Here is a 17,597-nt window from a genome sequence, read left to right as displayed (position 1 = left end):
GAGGAGGGTGTTTTTGTGCAAGAAGGGGCCTTCTGCAGGGGTACTAAAGTCTGAGTGCACCGAGGTGCGCTGCAGTCTGCAGAGATTGCCAGAGCCCCTGGTCCCGATCTGTGAGAAGACTGCAGCTCCCACCAGGCTTGGTGCAGTTAAGAGTTCACCAGGGAGGAAGCAGCACAGGTTAGCATAAGGTTCTCCTGTGCATACTTCTGTTTGCCTCTTGCAAGTACCAACATAGGGAGAATTCCCTCATTTTTTAAAACCCATTTTAGATTCTTTTCTTACAACATGTTCTAAAGAAAAATACATCTGTTACGAAAAAAAGGTTGCATCCAGTGCTTTCCCTCTCCTGATGAAAGTTTTTTTGGTCCAGCAGAGATTTCCATAAGCAAAACGTGCAGAAGAGTTTTACATTGTTCTTTGGCTGTTGCAGACACCTGTCCCCTAGGATGCGAGGACAGATTTGGGCAGGAATGCGGATCCATGGAAGCTGCATTTTCCGCTCTGCTCAGAAACCCTCTGCTGGCCCAAGAAGCTGTCTGACAGCAGTGTGTCCATCAGAGTGTCCAGCGCAGCTGAATGGACACTGTCACAATGAAAGCAAGCTGCCAGGGCAAGAAATAACATTAAAACAGCAGTCAGCCTGTTAAGCAGAAAGTTCAAAGCACACCAGCACAACAACCGCTTCAATCGAGCCCTGAAAATCATGAGAGAGCTGCAGTAACTCCGTAAGCTCTCCAGGGTCACTCAGAGCCAGCCAAGCCCCACTGGTACAGATCTCTGGCGAGGGCCACTGCCCCAGACAGCCCCTCCCCTGCCTGCCCACCAACCCGGTAGCTTTCCCAGATGAGCCAGGCCTCAGAAGTGGACTGTTGGGTGTGGCAAGCGGAGGACGGTGAGGGCAGCCCTTCTCATTCCAGCTTTCAACATGTATAGCGGCTCCTTCACTCCAACTGGGCTCAGTAATTCACTGGCAAGGACCTCCCCATGGAGAATTGCTCTAAGCCAGCTCCGCTGTGGAATACAGCCCTGTTTCCCTGCTAAGGGGCACTGAGTCAGTGGTGCGCCACCCTGACCTTGAGGTGAGGGAGGTCTGCTGCATGCCGGGCACACACATCCAGCTCATGGCAGACAGAATAGAGCATCTTCTTCCCTTGGGGTGTCACCAACTGCTTCTGGTGTTCCATGTGGGGACGAACAACACGGCTAGGCAGGCAGGATCACTAGGGACTTTGAGGCTCTGGGCAAGAAACTCGGGGAGCTAAAGGCCCAAGTGGCCTTCTCGTCGATCTTACCGGTCTGGGGATTTGGGTCAGGCAGGGACAGGAGGGTCTCCGAGGTGAACGACTGGCTCAGGGTGTGGTGCCAGAAGGAACGCTTCGGGTTCCTCGACCACGGCACTCGTTTTCTTGCCAATGGACTTCTGGCAAGGGACGGGTTACACCTCACGAGGATGGGGGAAAGGTCCTTTGGAGATGCTCTAGCGAGCTTCGTCCGGAAGACTTTAAACTGAGCCGGGGGGGAGGGTTCAGGCCCCCCAGAAACTTGTCCTGATGGGACAAGTGAGGGGAGACCAGGTTTTTGCATCCGGCATGTTAGAGGTACTGCAGGGACTGACAGGACTCCTACAGAGAGGGGCCAGGTATCAGGGAGGATGGGAGGGAGGAGGAGGCTGGGAACTCCAAGGACAGGAAGTGGTGGGAAGGAGCTGAGGTGCATGTACACCAACGCTAGGAGCATGGGTAATAAGCAGGAAGAGCTTGAGGCTCTCCTGAGAATGGGAGGGTATGACCTGGTGGGAATCACAGAAACCTGGTGGGATGAAAGGCAAGTCTGGAATGTGAACATAGAAGGGTATCACGTGTTTAGAAAGGACAGGAAGGGAAAGAGAGGTGGGGGCGTGGCTTTATACATCAGGGAAGGGACAGGGAAAGAGACCTGACAGTGGGGGTATGTTGTCACCCTCCAGGTCAACTTGAGACCCTGGATGATGTCCTGACAGACCAGATTCTAAGGATATCTCCGGGGAGAGACACTGTAATTATGGGAGATTTCAGTCTCCCGGATATTAGTTGGGAGACTCACTTGGCGGTGACAGCCAGGTCACGTCGCTTCCTAGAAGCTACAGAGGGAGGGTTTTCCACACACAGGGTCCGAGAGGCGACGAGGGGGGGAAACATCCTTGACTTGGTCTTGACCAATACAGAGGAGCTGATAGATGAAGTACAGATTAGGGGAGCTCTGGATGCGAGTGATGACTCCATCCTTTGCTTTGAGAGCGGGACTGGGGACGTGCAGGTCGAGCACTAGAAGCTGGGACTTCAAGAGGGCCAACTTTGGCCTATTGGAGGCCAGACTGAGAAGTCTCTTGGGATAGGTCACTGGAAGGCAGGGGAGTTGAGGGGTGGATGGCACTCAAAAGGGAGGTTTTAGAGCCACAAGCCTTGACAATACCTCTACTTAAGCCTTGATGATACCTCTATGCAGGGAGGCAAAGGAGAGTGCTGCAATGGGTGCAAAAGGAGGTGGTTAGAGGGATTAGACGAAAGAGGAACCTCTGTAGGAAATGGGTGCAGGGGCAAATAGACAAAAGGGTATACCGGGAGGAGGAGGCCGGTGCAGAAGGATTCTTCACAAGGCTAAGGCTGATGATGATGATTTGAGACTTGCAAGAATACCAAGAGCAACAAAAAGGGCTTCTTTCAGCTGAGGAGCAGGTACTCTGGATCTGGACAGGCTATGGAAGTGGGCAGGGGACAACAGGATGGCATTCAATGGGGGTAACTGCAAGGTCTTGCACTTGGGCCATAGGAATGGGTGTCATAAGTACAGGTTAGGGGACAAGTGGCTGGAGAGCAGCACTTGTGAAAGGGACCTTGGGGTGCTGGTTGACTGCAGGCTGAACATGAGTCAGCAGTGCAATGCGGTGGTCGAGAGGGCGAACACCACCCTGGGTTGCATAGCCAGAAGTGTGGCTTCTTGATCAAGAGAGGTATTACTACCACTCTTCTGGTGTGCCCACAACTGGAGTATTGAGTTCAGTTCTGGACCCCTTGTTACAAGAAGGATATAGCAAGGCTGGAATCGGTGCAGTGAAGGGCCACCAGGATGGTGGCTGATTTGCAGGATAAGCCATATGAGGTGAGACTGCGGGAACTGGGTCTCTTCAGCCTGGAGAAGAGGAGACTCCGAGAGGATCTGTTGGTGACATAGAGGTAGATGGGGCTGCGTCACGCCAATGTGGGTCATGACCGTTTTTCCCCTGCCGATGAGGGCATGAGGAGTTCCAGGGGAGCAAACCTCAGGGAACCAAGGTTCAGTTTGAGTGCCGGGAAGCACTTCCTGACAGTCAGGACCCCGAGGGCGTGGAATGGGCTTCCCCGGGAGGTAGTTGAAGCCCCATCGGTGAGGGTGTTCAGGGATAGGCTGGACGTGTACATGGTAGGTATGTCATGAATGGAACCGGCTGGAGCCAGGGGTCAGACTAGATGGCCGGGGAGGCTCTTTCTGACTAGCTCTGTTTCTCTGTTTCTGTGTTTATTCACTAGGTGTTACTGTTGCGATTTTGCCAACCACCGCATCAGTATAAACACCCTTGGTCACACCTGTCCCATAGCTGTAGAAATTCATGCAGAACTTAGCAGGGTCTTCACATTAATTCCCTTGGCATTGCAGTGGCTACTCAACTCCCAACTTTCATGCAAGAGGACTTCAGATCGCCCCTTCTGGGGGCAGTGATCGGAGTGGGCCCTTGGCCTAAACTCTGCCTCTGGCGTAGACTGGCAAAGTATAAACCAAACCAGTGGCGTGTGGCCAAAGCTCCACACTCTCCTCCCCCATTAGAAAAGGAAGAAGGGGGGCAAACTGATGTGCAGGGCCTTCCGCCCACTTTTGCCCTCACACCATCCTTGGGAGGGAGGAACTGGAAAGCGTGTGGCTGGTGCAGGGCGGCTTCTGGACTGTCCTGCCTGAGCCATATGCCCTGCTGCGCATTAGCTTCAAGGAACATTTTAAAATGATTTTCCTACTTGTCTTTTTTACTGCTGAGCCAGGTCCTGGCAACCCATTCAAAGGCGCTGGGGTAGTAGAGTCAACGTGGGAAAGGGAGGGCATGAAACATCTGGTGAAGACACCAGTGCACTGCATGCCCAGCAGGTTTCTGATGCAGCCCAGTTCAGATCTTGGGGTTTTTCCTAAGGGCCAAAACTGGGGGAGTGAAGCCGGCATCCTTGGGAGAACAGTGTGCACTGGGTGTGGGCAGGGAATTGCTTGTAGCAGCGTTTTAAAAGATCCTCCGTCTTGTCAAATGCAGTGCCAGGAAATAAGAACGTCGGAGAAGCCATGCTTCAGATCAGGGGCCCCCTCAGCGCAACTCCCCATGTAAGCGCCCCGTAAAGCTGCTCAGCAGTGGGCGAATGCAGGCCTGCCGCCTCTGGCAATGGAGACACCAGTTAGGCTGGTAGCCACTGCTGCCCGCTGCCCCCGGCGTCTGGCCAGTCCCCCTTTAAGGAAGGGCCTTCTGTAAACCATTCTGAGTGCATTGCACTAATTCAAACATGCACGAGATACTTTAAATGAGTTAAATAAAGCCTTCCAAATTGGTGGTCATCACCCTTTCCCCTGATGATGAATTTCATTGTTTAACTACACATTATATGGAGGAGGACTGGAAGTGTGTTGCCTGTGGAGTCTCTGTGCATGCCCCAGAGCCGGACGGCAGAGGGTTGCTTGTGTAAGCATTTCCTCTTTGACGGATGGGGGGAAGCCTGAGCTTTGCATAGGCTGCAAGGCTGGTAGAAATCCAACAGATGCAGCATTTCCCCCATGGAGACAGTCCTCTAAAGGCTTCACAAGTCAGATTTCTACCAGCCTTGCAGACCCGTTTCCCTGGGTGCAGATGAACACATTGGTAGGAACCGGGACAGCAGAGCCTGTGAGAGGCTGAAAGGTTTCTGCTTATTTTCTGCCTCTCGGAACTCAAGTGCACCAGGCAGAGCTAGGAAAAAGGACGGAAGGACACAGCACTCTTCTGCTTCCATGCAGACACTGCCACCTGCAGGACATGTCCAAAGGGGGTGAAACTTAACCGGTGTCCTTTTAGTTCTGCCTTGCCATCTGGTGCCACTCAGGTGGGTTGGACTCCAGTGCCCATCATGACAACGCTGGCTGGAAAGGTAGGAGTTGCAGTCCAACATGTATGGAGAGCTTTAGTTGAATGCGGCTTGATGTTCAGCCTTGCCCTAAAAAGAGATGGTGGGCGGGAGACTGGTTGCCTTTGGCCCAGGAGGACCTTTGGCATGCAGCTTGGGCGCTGCAGGTCTCCTTTAGGCTGGACTTCAGGAAGCTTCCTCACAGCTGGAGCAATATGACAGTGGGACCAGCTGCCTGGAGAGGTGGGGGGCTCTCCCACGAGACTTTCGAAAAGAAACGGGGCAGCCACCTGAGTGGGATGCTGTGACTTGGTGTCCTACAACGGCAGGGGGCTGGACTCCTTTCAGCTCTACTCTTCTGATTCCCATCTCCAGTCCTCCAAGGTGGTGTCTTCCTCTTGTGCAGACCTTCCTTTGTACAGAAGTGACTTTGGTGACTGCACTTTGCACAGGCTCAGGGCCCTTCTCATTTTGGGCTGCAGGCTCAGCCAAGCGTTTCAGAGGAGTTTCAGGAGCAGTCAGGCTGCCAGATGCAGGCACCACTGGCACGGGGTGGGGGGGCAGCTGCAATTTCTCCCCCAGGGACGACAGACCATGGATGGCTCCTCCCCTTCATGGGTGTCATGGAGAACGTGGATGTTCATCTTGCAACCCTTACGGACCCCATCCAGGGGTGCTAAGCAGCAATTTCTGTCATGAAAACAATGGGCACTGCAGCCAAGCAACCTGGTGGAGGCAAGCTTAGGCAGGAGGCACTCCTTCCATGCCTGACAAAATCCCGCCCACCACCTCAGAAGGGATGCATTGATCGTGCAGGCACATCCACACGCTCCGAAGCATTCAGATAATCCTTTGCAAGTACTCTCCAATCGTTACCTTTTTGACAGCTGTGTCGGGAGGAACATAACTCGGCTGGCAAGCACGGCTGGGGAGAGACGGAAGGACGTGAGCTCAGAACAGGGGCTCCAAGATAGGCCAAGGTACCCCCAGTGTGGAGTGGGGCATGGTGGAGATGGAGGGACCCCTATGCCTGGGGCTCTTCCTAGTGCCTGCCCCTACTTCCTCCAGACTTGCTAGGTGCCCAGGGGCATCTGGAATGGCCTGGGATTGAGTCAAAGGGCAGAAAAGCTGAGCAGAGGCTGCCGGGCATTTGGGGGGCAGCCTGCTGTGGGCAAGGCCAGCTGCTCCACTGATCCTGCCCAGGAAAGGAAGTATAAGCAGCCCTTCACCCCAATGGGAAGACAAAATGCTTTATTGTAAATGGTGCTGACATTAGCACAGAATTGTTTGTCCAAGCTCAGCAAGGGAAATGCCCGGCACTGGCCTGAGCGCCTTCTCTGTGTCCCCTCCCCTCCGTGCACATTTCGCCTCCCCTTCTCCCCGTGCTTTTGGGTGGCTTCTCACTTAGGCTTTGCTGTCCTGTGTGGGCCACGCTACAAGCCGGTGCCACAACCTGGTACACGGACTAAACCTGAAGTATGTTTTCTAGAACTGAGGTGAACCAGAAGCCTTATCCCATAAAACAAATAACTGGGATTAAACAAATAATTTAAAAAACCCGTATAGTTCTCCCGCTGAGCTTGTACACAGATAAACTCACAGGCATGCAGGCATTTATTTTTGTTTTGGAACTCCAATTAATGTGACTTAACAGATATCTTTGGGCATGACAAAACAGAAGGGTAGCAACTGGGTCCCAGAGTTGAGTCACCGAATGAAGAGAAGCCCTTTTGCTTCACTGCTCACGTCATCATCAGTACAGGCAGCAGCCCCAGAACAACTTGGCTACTCTGCAAGGCTCCTCAGCCCGCTCATCAAGGCTGCGCTCTCAGACAGCAGCCACAGGGGCATTCCAGAGCATTCCCTGCCCAGCAGCCAGATCACGCAGTCATTTCTGTACTGGGAAATCCCATTCTCCTTATAGAACTTCTGCAAATGGGCAAACTGCAACATTGCAGGAATGCAGTCAAGGTTGCCCTACTAAACCATTTGCAAGTAGTTGGCTGGGGGGCAGTTTTCCTGCCTCTTCAGCTTTTCGTACCACTCTGCTTCTCCCTGTCATCTGGAGAGGTCCTGTGCCATTTCAGTCTAGACGTCCACAGGGAATGCACAGTCTGTCTTGCTGCACTCCTTGCAGCCTGCACTCCGTTTCACCAAACTATTCCACCCTTCAAGCTCCACATGAACCATTTTTCTTTACTTCACCTACCAGCCGTGTAGCTCTGAGCACTGAATGCCTTATGAAACCCACAGAAAAATATCTCTTCAAACCAAGGACTAAGATCTCTGCTCTTGCTTGGTCACTGCAAGGGAAGTGCCCCCGGGGACCAAACCATGAGCTTGTGAAACCACAAAGTCTGCATCCCCACCACCACCCATTCCTAGTTCACCTGCCTCTTCTTGCTGCCAGTGCAGGTGGCGATAGGAGGGCTCATTCCTTTCGTTTGCTGGAAAGACATTGTGTCTTTGCCATCCTCCAAGCTCAGCTTGTCAGAATTGCAGGCAAGCCAACACTGGGGACTACCAGTCTTGTGAGTTATCCCGGAAGGCAGCAACACAGATGGAAACTGGCCAGGGTAGGTGGCCCTTCTATCCCCGGCTGCACAAGGGGATGGCTTTCTCCACTGGAGGCTCTGCTTCAGAAGGAAACCAAAATCCGCCTGGATTCAGGAGTGAGGGGATGGTGGTCCTATTGCCCCCAAGTTGCTGCATGGGGCGGGGGAACCTCGCATCCCCTGAATCTTTCCCACACCTGCCATTATACCAGAATGGCAATGCAACTTGGCTACTCTTACGTCCAACTCCCAAACTGCTGCATCTCCTCCCTGGACCTGTCTGAAGCCCTGCACGCCTTTGCACAGGGCAAACGCAGGAGGCAGGAGAGAACGGGGCGCTGGGCCGCAGGCTGCCCTGTGCTTCCCCTCCTTAGCCTCGCCCCGCCTTTCCCAGCTCGCTCTGGGGTGCCGAGTCGCTTCTAACCACAGTGTAGGACATCAAGTGTGCCGTAATGCTTGTGGAGCCCTCGGCGGAGAGGAAGCCCTTCTAACGGCAGTTCTGCATCTGCCCCACTGACTGGAGTCCCTTGCCTTGCAGGGCTTGGCTATTTGCATCCCAGTCCCTCCCACTAGTCTAGGAAGCACCGGCGGGAGCCCATCCGGGACCGGTTGGAGCGCCGGATGTCAAACTTGGAGTCTCGGCACTTCTGGCAGACAAAGACTTCAGGGACATTGGACTTGCGGATTTTGGCACAGGAGAGGTGGATCCAGGTGTGGCATTCATCACACTCGATCATGGGGCGTCCAGCAAAGGGCTTCATGCAGAAACAAGTCACAAGGTCCCAGGAATCATCATCTGGAAATCAAGTTATGGGAAAGGCAGTCACATGAGGAGGAGTGCAAGACAACTGGGAAGACAGCTGGAGAACCTGTCATTTACAGCAATGGCCCCTGCAGTGGGACCAGACTGGCCTTCCCCAACCTGGTACCCTTTGCGCAGCGGGGACTGGGAGTCCCAGTGAAAGTTCTTGGGAAAGTGTGACCTCAATAGCTTTGCAGTGCCTGATCATGTAGCCTTCTGTCTGCAGCAGGTGAGGCAGAAAAGAGCAGCAGTGCCCTAGAAGGAAATTATTTGCTGGGCTGGCATTTCATCGCTTCCAGTAATATCACCCCACAATCCCAGTTACTGTTCTGTTGTTGTTCAGTCGTGTGCCACCCCCAAATGCCAATTAAGAAAGTGCTGCTTATCAACCGGGTGAAATAAGCCTGCTTCCCTCATTGGCAAACAGTGGATGAGAGTGCCTGAGGGATACACTTCAGGGTGGGAAGGCGGGCAGCAGTCCAGCTGGCCTGTGCCACATGGCATTCACTGCCTGGACTGCTGGGCCCTCCTGCCACACCAACTCGTGCCTCCCCAGATGCTCTGTGACCTGCCTGGGACCGGCAGGGGATGAAGGAAGATGCCTTTCCCCAGCTTCATGGGCCAGGACCAGGAAGCCCCAGGATCTGCCTGGAACATTAGGGTGCCGCTAGGCAGCGTGAGGCCCTCCACGCACAGGCCATGCCCAGGCTGGCTGCACCACTACCGCCCACCCCCTTGGGGCTACCTGAATCCACCATGATGTCCTCATCATCGCCGCTGCCGTCCTCATCCCGGAACACCACCTGCTTGCCCTGCCGGATGATGGTGCGCTTGCCCACGGTCTGCACCGGGCTCTGCTCCGCCTGTGGCACTGCAGGGTGGAACGAGGGGCTGGACAGCGTGTCCGAGTCCCACGCGGAGCAGCGTCTCACGGAAGACTGCCCCTCGCCTTCAGAAGAGGGGCTCGCAGGCTGGCCGCCCTTCAGCAGCTCCCCCTTGTACTCCACCTCAGGGGTGAGCGGCAGTGTGTCCCTCCTCAGGAGCCTCCTCCTCTTCCTCATCTTCTTCCTGTCCGCCAGGAAGCCGCCAGGGCTCGCCCACTGGTAGACGGAGGAGTATGGCTTCCCGTGCCTCAGCTGGCTGAAGCTCCTTCGGGGCTCCGCGGGCAGGGTGAGCGCAGCGGGGAGGTCCCCAAACCGGGGATCCCCGCTGTCACTGTCGGCTGTGCTGCCAGTGCTGCTTGGCGGACTGGGGCTGCTCCATACGGGGGGCTCCTGTCAAAATAGGGAGGGGCAGAGGGGAAGGGAGGGGAGGCTGCAGCTTTCACGGGGGGCCGGGTGACCCACACGATTTCAGGCCTCTGCCCTGCAAGATTTGGGGCCACATGCACCTTCATGCCGTGGGCAGCCACTTTAGGCAGAAGTGACACGGTTTGCAGACGGACCGCCGCGCCGGTTCTGGGAAAGGCCCCCCCCGGGCAGGAGCGGCGCCCCCCCCCCGCCTTCTCGTTCTCGGGAAGCACCGCCCGGCAGGCCCTCCCACGCCCGCCGCCCTCCAGCCGGGTGGCCCGCGCCCCCGGCCACCCCGGATACTCACCTCCTGCGGGCGCGGGACGTATCCGGCGTAGGCCAGGACGAAGGTGCAGAACTTATTGAAGTCCTCGACGGTGCGGCACCGCGGAGTGCCCGGGCGGCAGGCCTGTCGAGAGAGAGCCGTGCGAGGCCGGGGGGCGGGCTAGGGGGCGCGCCCCCGGACGGTTCGCGGCCGCTCCTTCCCGCCCCGGTTCCCGAGTACGGCGCTACCGGCGGCGCCCACCGGGGGCTCCCCGGCGAGGAGGGGGCGCCGAGGGGGGAGGGGCACCCTCCCCCGCGCGCCGCCGCCCCCCCGGCCCAGCCCTCCGCGTGCCGGGCACGAGTCCCGGGGGCGGGGCGGACTGCGCGCGGGACGCGTCCTGGGCTCCGGAGCCGCCGGCGGAGGCGAGGCGGCTCCGGGGCTGCCCTGCGCGGGGGGCGCGTGTCAGCCTGGGGGGGAGGGCGGGAAGGGGAGGGGCCTCACCTCGGGGGGCAGCGGGGAGGCGCGCGAGTCCGAGTCCATGGCGCGCGCGGCTCCGGCAGCTCTCCTGGTACCGGCAACGGAGAGGGGCGGGGCGAGGACCCCAGAGCCCCGCCCCTCGACTGGCAACAGCCATCTCCGCTCCCGATGGGCATGCGCGGCGCGCCAGGCACGCCGGGGATTGTGGTCTCTGCATTGAGCGCGAGCTTCTGTACGACAGGCGCATGCGTTCTATTTGCGAGGTGCCGCGCATGTCGGTGGGTGTATTTCTGAACTGTCCTCCCGCCGGCGGGGCGCTACGGCCGCCGGCTCCTGACTCCGCCTCTTGGCGCGGGGCATGTCTGGCAGCGTAGTCCTGCGCGCCCCCTCAGTGCTCGTAGACCCCGCTGCTCCCGTTTCAAAGCTGCTGCTGAGGCAACGAGGAGCGGCGGGCCAAGCGGGCCGAAAGGGAGCGCAGCAGAGCCCCTGTCCTTCCTGTGAAAAAGCCTCTGGCCTGCCTCGCAGGGTTGTTGTAAAACGGACTGGCCGGAACGGGGTGGTCTCAGCCGCCTGGCGCTACTCGCGCGGGGGAGAAGCAGTGCAAGGAAGGAAGGGCAGGCCGACCGGGCAGGCGGCTGCGGAGCGGGCGCCCACGGCAAGCGAGCATCCGCCGCGTCCGGAGAACTGGAATGCCGCGGCGCTGCCGGGAGCCTCTCGAGGGGCCGGCCGCTTTCGGAGCCCCGGGTTCCGCCCGTGCGCTCGCCTGTTCGGAAAGGAGGCTTCGGGGCGGGGAGCAACCTGCAGCCCGTGGCTGCAGAGCCAGGCCCCCGCGGGGCGGACGGGGCCCCTCACCAGCCCCAGAAGGGCTAGCCCCCGACCATCGCGGCCTAGAAGGCGCGGCCTTCTGGTCCCCCGCCCCGAGGACTGGCAACTTGCTTTCGCTTTTTAATCAGGCCGCTCTTTCTAGAAATCCTATTATTGGCTGTGCACTCTTACGTGTTACTTCGTTCATTCGCTCCTGTATTAGGGTTCCTTTGCCACAGTGCCGCAAAAGTGGCTGTGTCAGCGGGCGCCACCCCTTCTGGGTCTCGGCGTTAGGTTAAAAGCTGCTCATTTGCCCAGGTTTCATAAAGGACTGTAGTGGTCTTTGGTCTGTTTGCTGGGCTCTTTTTATGCATCCCTTTTGCTTTCCTTGTAATGTTCTGTTTTACTGTACCACTGTATTGTGACCTACTTTGGATTTTTCGCCTCTTGCATTCTCAGTTGAAGGGTGGCTTAAAATATTTTTACGGCACGATCTTACGTACATTTAGATAGAAAAGGGGGCTGCAAGCTCTTGAGTATACTGGGAGTTACAGACTTTATTTTGGCCTAAACATGCATAGGATCACACCTATTATTCCCAATCTAATTAACAAAATAAGTTTGCTTTCTGCTTCTGTTTTAACTCCTAAATAAATTTAAGCTACCAGTTAATTTAAAAAACCCTCACATGATTAATCAACACTGACTTATTTGGGCAGCATTGCTTCTTACTAGCCCTACATTTCCTCGCCTCTGCACAAAACCTTTCAATAGCTATCCTTTTTTTCTTTCTTAGAAGAGCAGAGGATTACACACAGCGCTGACGGGCTGAATGTGGTCGATGCCAGGCGACCTTCCAGTTTGTGCTTGCAAAATGCAGGAACCGGTTTCCCAGCGTCCTTTGACTCACTGCTATCCAGTGACAGCTGCCTAACCCTCCGGGGGGCTGGTGGGCCACTTCTCCCGCCCGTGGGGACTGGCTGGGAGCTGCAAGGGCCAATGCGTAGCCTGCCATGGGAAGCTCCTGGCCCAGCGGGATCCCAGCTCATCCCATGGCTGGACGGACAGGCGGGCGCGTGGACCTCCTCCCCACGCACACTCCAGCAGGCGCACTGCTGCCTTGTGGCCACAGAAGGAGCACAAAGGAAGGCTTGTAGGTGATTCAGACAACCTGCTGAATGACAGGTGAATGTGGACAAGTTCCAGAGAAGCAAGTTTCTCTCAGAGCCAAATTAAGTTGCAATTCGTGTTGCAACATGAGAACATTGACAAGCATTGAGCTTGGACGAAAAACACAGACTATCAAATCCTTGGCATGCGCAGCCATTAATGAAACGGACCCTTTTAGCGCCTACCATTGGAAAAATATCCCAGCGTCCTTTAGCCAAGTCCTAGCTCATGGGTCCTCAAACTCCGGCCTGTGGGTCGCATCCAGCCCGCCATGCCCATTTAACTGGCCCACCCCAGAGGTTTTGTACTCGCCGTGCGCATGCGGGAGCAAGTGGCGGCTTGCTCGCGGGGAGATCGTTTTGGACTCACTTGGAGAAAATGATCTCCGTGCAAGCAAGCTGCTGCCTCGCCCCGTGCGCCCCCCGCCCCTGCTCGCCATGCGTGAGTGTGCGCGTGCCCTGCCCCCTCACCAGCCCAGGCCCCCCCACCGGCACCGCCTTGGCGGCCTGCACCACCCTGGCACCTTTCAACTGGCCCCCGTTGAAAAAGTTTGAGGACCCCTGCCCTACAGCTTAATGGCCAGCACAGTGAGAGGCCCCAGCAGGCTGGGGCGGGCCGCTCTGATCACCACACCAACATGGCTCCCGCCAGTGGGACCACTTTTTTAACCTAACCTTGAAGTTGTTTTCTGAACTGCTAGAGCTCAGGCAATCTGGTACTTTAAAAATACAGAGCCAGTTGAAGGCCAGGGTTAAGGCTCTGATGTCGGCTCAGGCTTCAAACAGTCGGCATGCTGGAAGCTGAGGCTGATCCCTGGGCAGACACAAGCTGTGTGACCAGCATTCATACTGCAAGCACGGCTTCTTGAAGCAGGAGGCATCAAAGCAAGATGCTCTTGGCCCCCCTTTCCTTGCAGGCACATGGTGGAAGTGAGTCCCCAAGGCCTTTTCTCCAGGTTGGCATTGGAGCAGGCACCAAAGCTGTTCCCTGCTGCTATTTCGTACCAGCCATGAGGCTCTGGCTGAAAAGTAGCTGGTCCTTGTTGCATTCTTGTAAAAGGCGAACTCAGCGCAGCGAAGCATACCGTGTTCTCCCGAGCAAGCTCTCAGCCTGCTGTCACAGCCTTTGGGACAGAAGTGGCACTCAACCAAAAGATCCAGCATCATGAAATCTGGAGTCTGGGGGTTGCCTTGCACAGGTAGACGTCTATGGCCTAGAACAGATGTGTAGCGCCCTCTCAAATGGGACCCAGGTTCTGTTTGGAGTTCTTGCAGGTGTCCTCCAGATTTCCTCATCAGGCTATTGGGGTATTTCAGGACCAAATTGGTTATTTGTTGGTTGAAACACCTCTTTATTCATTTATGTCATGTCTTTTCCCTTTCAAGGAACTCAAGGCTGCTTACACTCCTCCTCCTCCTCCCCCTCCCCCTCTCTGATTCACCTTCACATCAGCCGTGGGCAGGTTTGAGAGTTTACGCCTTGTGCTGCTCTTACGAGACCGATTAGGGATTTTGTGTTGTGCTGCTTGCCCAGCCACCAACAAACTCCCTGCCTGAGCTGAAGGAGATGACCTTGGACCCAGAATGTTGGCTCTGGGGGACCTCGACTTCCACGTTGAGGCCATTTTGTCCGAGGCAGCTCAGGACTTCATGGCTACCATGACCACTGTGGGACGGTCTCAGCATGTCATCAGCCCAGCATACATAAAGGGTCACACTCCCTGGACTGGGTGATCTGGAAGTGGAAGGGCTAACAGCAACCCCTTTGTCATGGTCAGATCACTTCCGTTTGAGGTTTAAGCTTTTGGCCCCCTTTCCTCTCTGTGAGGGTGGGGGACCTATTAAAATGGTCTGCCCCCCAGAGACTGATGAGTCCAGATGGTTTCCAGAGGGCTCTGGGGGTGTTTGGACCGATATGGCTGGCGTGCCTGTCAAACCCCAGGTCACTCTCGGAATACGAAGATGGCCTAGGCAGTTGTCACAATCATATCCAAGCGCCCTCTTCACCAACGCGGAGCCCGTACAGCCTCGTAGTACACTCTGGAGCTGGGGATGATGAGATGTGCAGGAAGGTGGCTTGAGCACAGATGGAGCGACACTCACTCATGAGACTGAACTCAGCTTAGAGCATATTACTGCACCTACGCTGTGGTGCTGAAAGCAGCAAAGAAAGCTTACTTTTCCACCTCCATTGTTGTCTCGCAGAGCTGTTCTGAGTGGTTCAGGGCCTTTTACAAACTGGCCCAGTGAAAGAAATGGTGGAACCCACAGTGGCCTGCCATGAGCAATATATACAGCACTTTAAGGGTAAAATTGCCTGGATCCATCAGGAGTTGGACTCCATGGCTGATGCAGCTCCTTTGGCTGGGGTGCCCAGTCCACCATCTCTTCCAAGTTTATTGAATGAGTTTCAGTTGTTGAAGCCCGAGGATGTGGTCAAGGTGCTTGGATTGGTTCATCCCACTACCTGTATGCTAGACTCTTGCCCATCATGGCTGGTTGTTCAAGGTGAGGAGGTGTGTCCCAGGGTCCTGGAGACTGTAAATGCCTCTTTAAGAGAGCCAGTGGTCCCAGCCTCGTTATTAGACCACCCCTGAAAAGAGCCAACTTGGACCCAGTGGACATGAATAATTATAGACCAGTCTAATAGCCCCTTCCTGGGCAAGGTGTTTGAGCGGGCGGTGGCTGGCCAGCTCCAGACGCTCTTGGATGAAATGGACCATCATGACCCATTTCAATTGGGATTCAGACCTGGATTTGGAATGGAAACTGCCTTGGTTGCCCTGTGGGATGCCCTATGCTGGGAGAGAGAGAGGGGGAGTACGACCCTGTTGGTTCTCCTGGACCTCTCAGCGGCTTTGGATACCCTCAGCCATGGTTTCCTTCTGGGAGTTGGGAGTAGCAGGCACTGCTCTGTAGTGGTTCTGCTCCTACTGGGCTGACCATGTCCAGAAGGTGGTGATAGGAGATTATTTGCTCAGCGCCAAGGCATTTCTGACATGGAGTTCTGCAGGGCTCCATTTTCTCCCCCACACTTTTTAACATCTACACATATGTGAAACTGTTGAGTAACGTCATCAGGATGCTCTACCTTTCCTTCTCATCAGGCACAGGTGCGACAGCGGACCTTCCGCACTGAGGTCTGGCTGGGATACTGGACTGGATGAGAGCTAATCAACTGAGACTTAATCTAGACGAGGTGGAGATGCTGTTGGTGGGAAGTCCGTCTGTCCAGATGGGTGACATCTTGCCTGTCCTGGATGGGCTCGCACTCCTCCGAAAGGACCAGGTTTGCAGCTTGGGGTGCTCCTGGACCCTGAATAATTATCCTCCAGGAATTATCCCTGGAATTCTAGGTGGATTTGGTGGCCAGGAGCACCTTCTATCAGCTAAAGCTGAGATGGCAGCTATGACCCTATCTGGACAGACAGGACCTGGCAGTTTTCCATGCCCTTAAAACCTCGATGCATTTTACATGGGACTTCCCTTGAAGATGGTCCAGAAACTTCAATTGGTTCAAAACAGGGCGGCCAGATTGTTAATGAAGACTGGCAGATACAATCATATAAAGCCAGTCCACTATCATCTTCATAGCATCATAGAAGAGTAGAATTGGAAGGGGCCATGAAGGCCCTTGGGTCCACCCCCCTGCTGTTGCAGGACGCCAAGTCACAGCATCCCTCTCAGATGGCTGCCAGTTTCTTTTTGAACGCCTCTGGTGTGGGAGAGCCCAGCACCTCTCCAGGCAGCTGGTTCCACTGCTGTACTGCTCTGACAGTGAGGAAGCTTTTCCTGATGTCCAGCCTGAAACTGGGTTGTCAAAACTTAAATTGATTATTCCATGCCCTACACTCTGGCATCAGCAAGAAGAGATCTCGACCTTCCTCTTTGTGACAGCCTTGGAGGTACCTATACAGGGATCTCATGTCCCCCCTCTGTCTTCTCTTCTCAAGGCCGAACATGCCCAGTTCTCTCAGTCTCTCCTCAGTTCTCTCTCTTCACTGGCTTCCAATTGAGGTCCAGGCACAATTCAACTTGCTAACACTAGTGTTTAAAGTCATAAACAGCTTGGGGGCAGGATATCTAACGGAGCACCTCTTCCCATGCAAACCTACCTGGCACCTTAGATCTGCATCTGAGGCCCTTCTGAGTGAGCCCCCTCCTCAGGAAATAAGGAGGGCAGCAACAAGAAGGGCCTTCTTGGGAGTGGCACCCAGAGTTTGGAACAAACTCCCCAGAAAGCTTTGCCTGGAGTCCTTTCGTACTCTTTTTGACACCAGGCAAAGACCTTTTTATTTTGACTGCATTTTACTTCTGAACTTGCCTTAATTGGTATTTTAACAATGAGGTATGCCTTTTATGAAAATACAGTCCAGAAGGTATGTTTTTAATTAGTTTATTATTTTATTGCTTTAGGTAGGCATGGTAATGCACTTGGTGGGCATGTCATGAGTGGATCCGGCTGGAGCTGTGGGTCTGACTAGATGGCCTGGGAAGTCCCCCCTGACTCTCTCTCTTTCTATGTCTTGTAATTGTGATTGTGCTTTCATATTGTGTTACCTGGTTTTACTGCTGTAATCTGCCCAGGGAACCGTATGGCTGGGAAGGGGGTGTTTTTGACATCTAACAAGTAATTAAATAAGCTTTCTCTCTAGGTAAACAAGGCAAGCAGATCAGTCGGGGTGAAGGAGACGGGCAAGGTGCTGGTCTCCGCGCTGGAGAAAGCCTTCTCTGTGGTGTCGTCTGCCCAACCTAGGACGTCCACCTGGCCGGCGCGGTGGCAAAACGGGGGCCTGCACCTCCCCGCAGGCCCTCTCCCGCGGGGCCGCAGGCCGCTCTGCCAGTCCGCTCCGCTTCGAAGCGGGCCCCGGAGCCCCTTCCGGCCCTGCGTGCTGCGGCGCTCACGCCGCTACTCGTTCCTCGGGGCGCGCGCACCGAGCAGCCGGATGGGCCGCGAGCGTCGTGCGGGGCGCACGGGCCTGGCGAGCGCGAGGCCCCCCGCGGCGGCCCCGCGCGCCGAGAGCGACGCCGCCGCCTCCTTCGCGGGCGGGCGAGGCGCGCCGCGGCCGCTGGAGGGGGTGCGAGCGCC

At 55.7% G+C, this 17,597-nt stretch overlaps 1 protein-coding gene across 1 annotated transcript; it reads right to left on the bottom strand.

Moving 5' to 3' along the window:
- Positions 1 to 6,708: 6,708 nt before the first annotated feature.
- PHF13 (PHD finger protein 13) lies at positions 6,709 to 10,598 on the bottom strand. The gene is made up of 4 exons (XM_044419676.1): positions 10,560 to 10,598; positions 10,101 to 10,202; positions 9,250 to 9,778; positions 6,709 to 8,498 (listed from the first exon to the last, which is right to left on the bottom strand). The coding sequence occupies exons 1-4, from the start codon at positions 10,596 to 10,598 to the stop codon at positions 8,272 to 8,274; spliced, it is 897 nt and encodes a 298-aa protein (XP_044275611.1). The 3' UTR covers positions 6,709 to 8,271.
- Positions 10,599 to 17,597: the final 6,999 nt, after the last annotated feature.

Source organism: Varanus komodoensis, unplaced genomic scaffold, assembly GCF_004798865.1.
Source record: "Varanus komodoensis strain SLA01 unplaced genomic scaffold, ASM479886v1 scaffold106, whole genome shotgun sequence".
NCBI lineage: Eukaryota > Metazoa > Chordata > Lepidosauria > Squamata > Varanidae > Varanus > Varanus komodoensis.
This window is presented reverse-complemented; position numbering and strand designations above follow the sequence as displayed.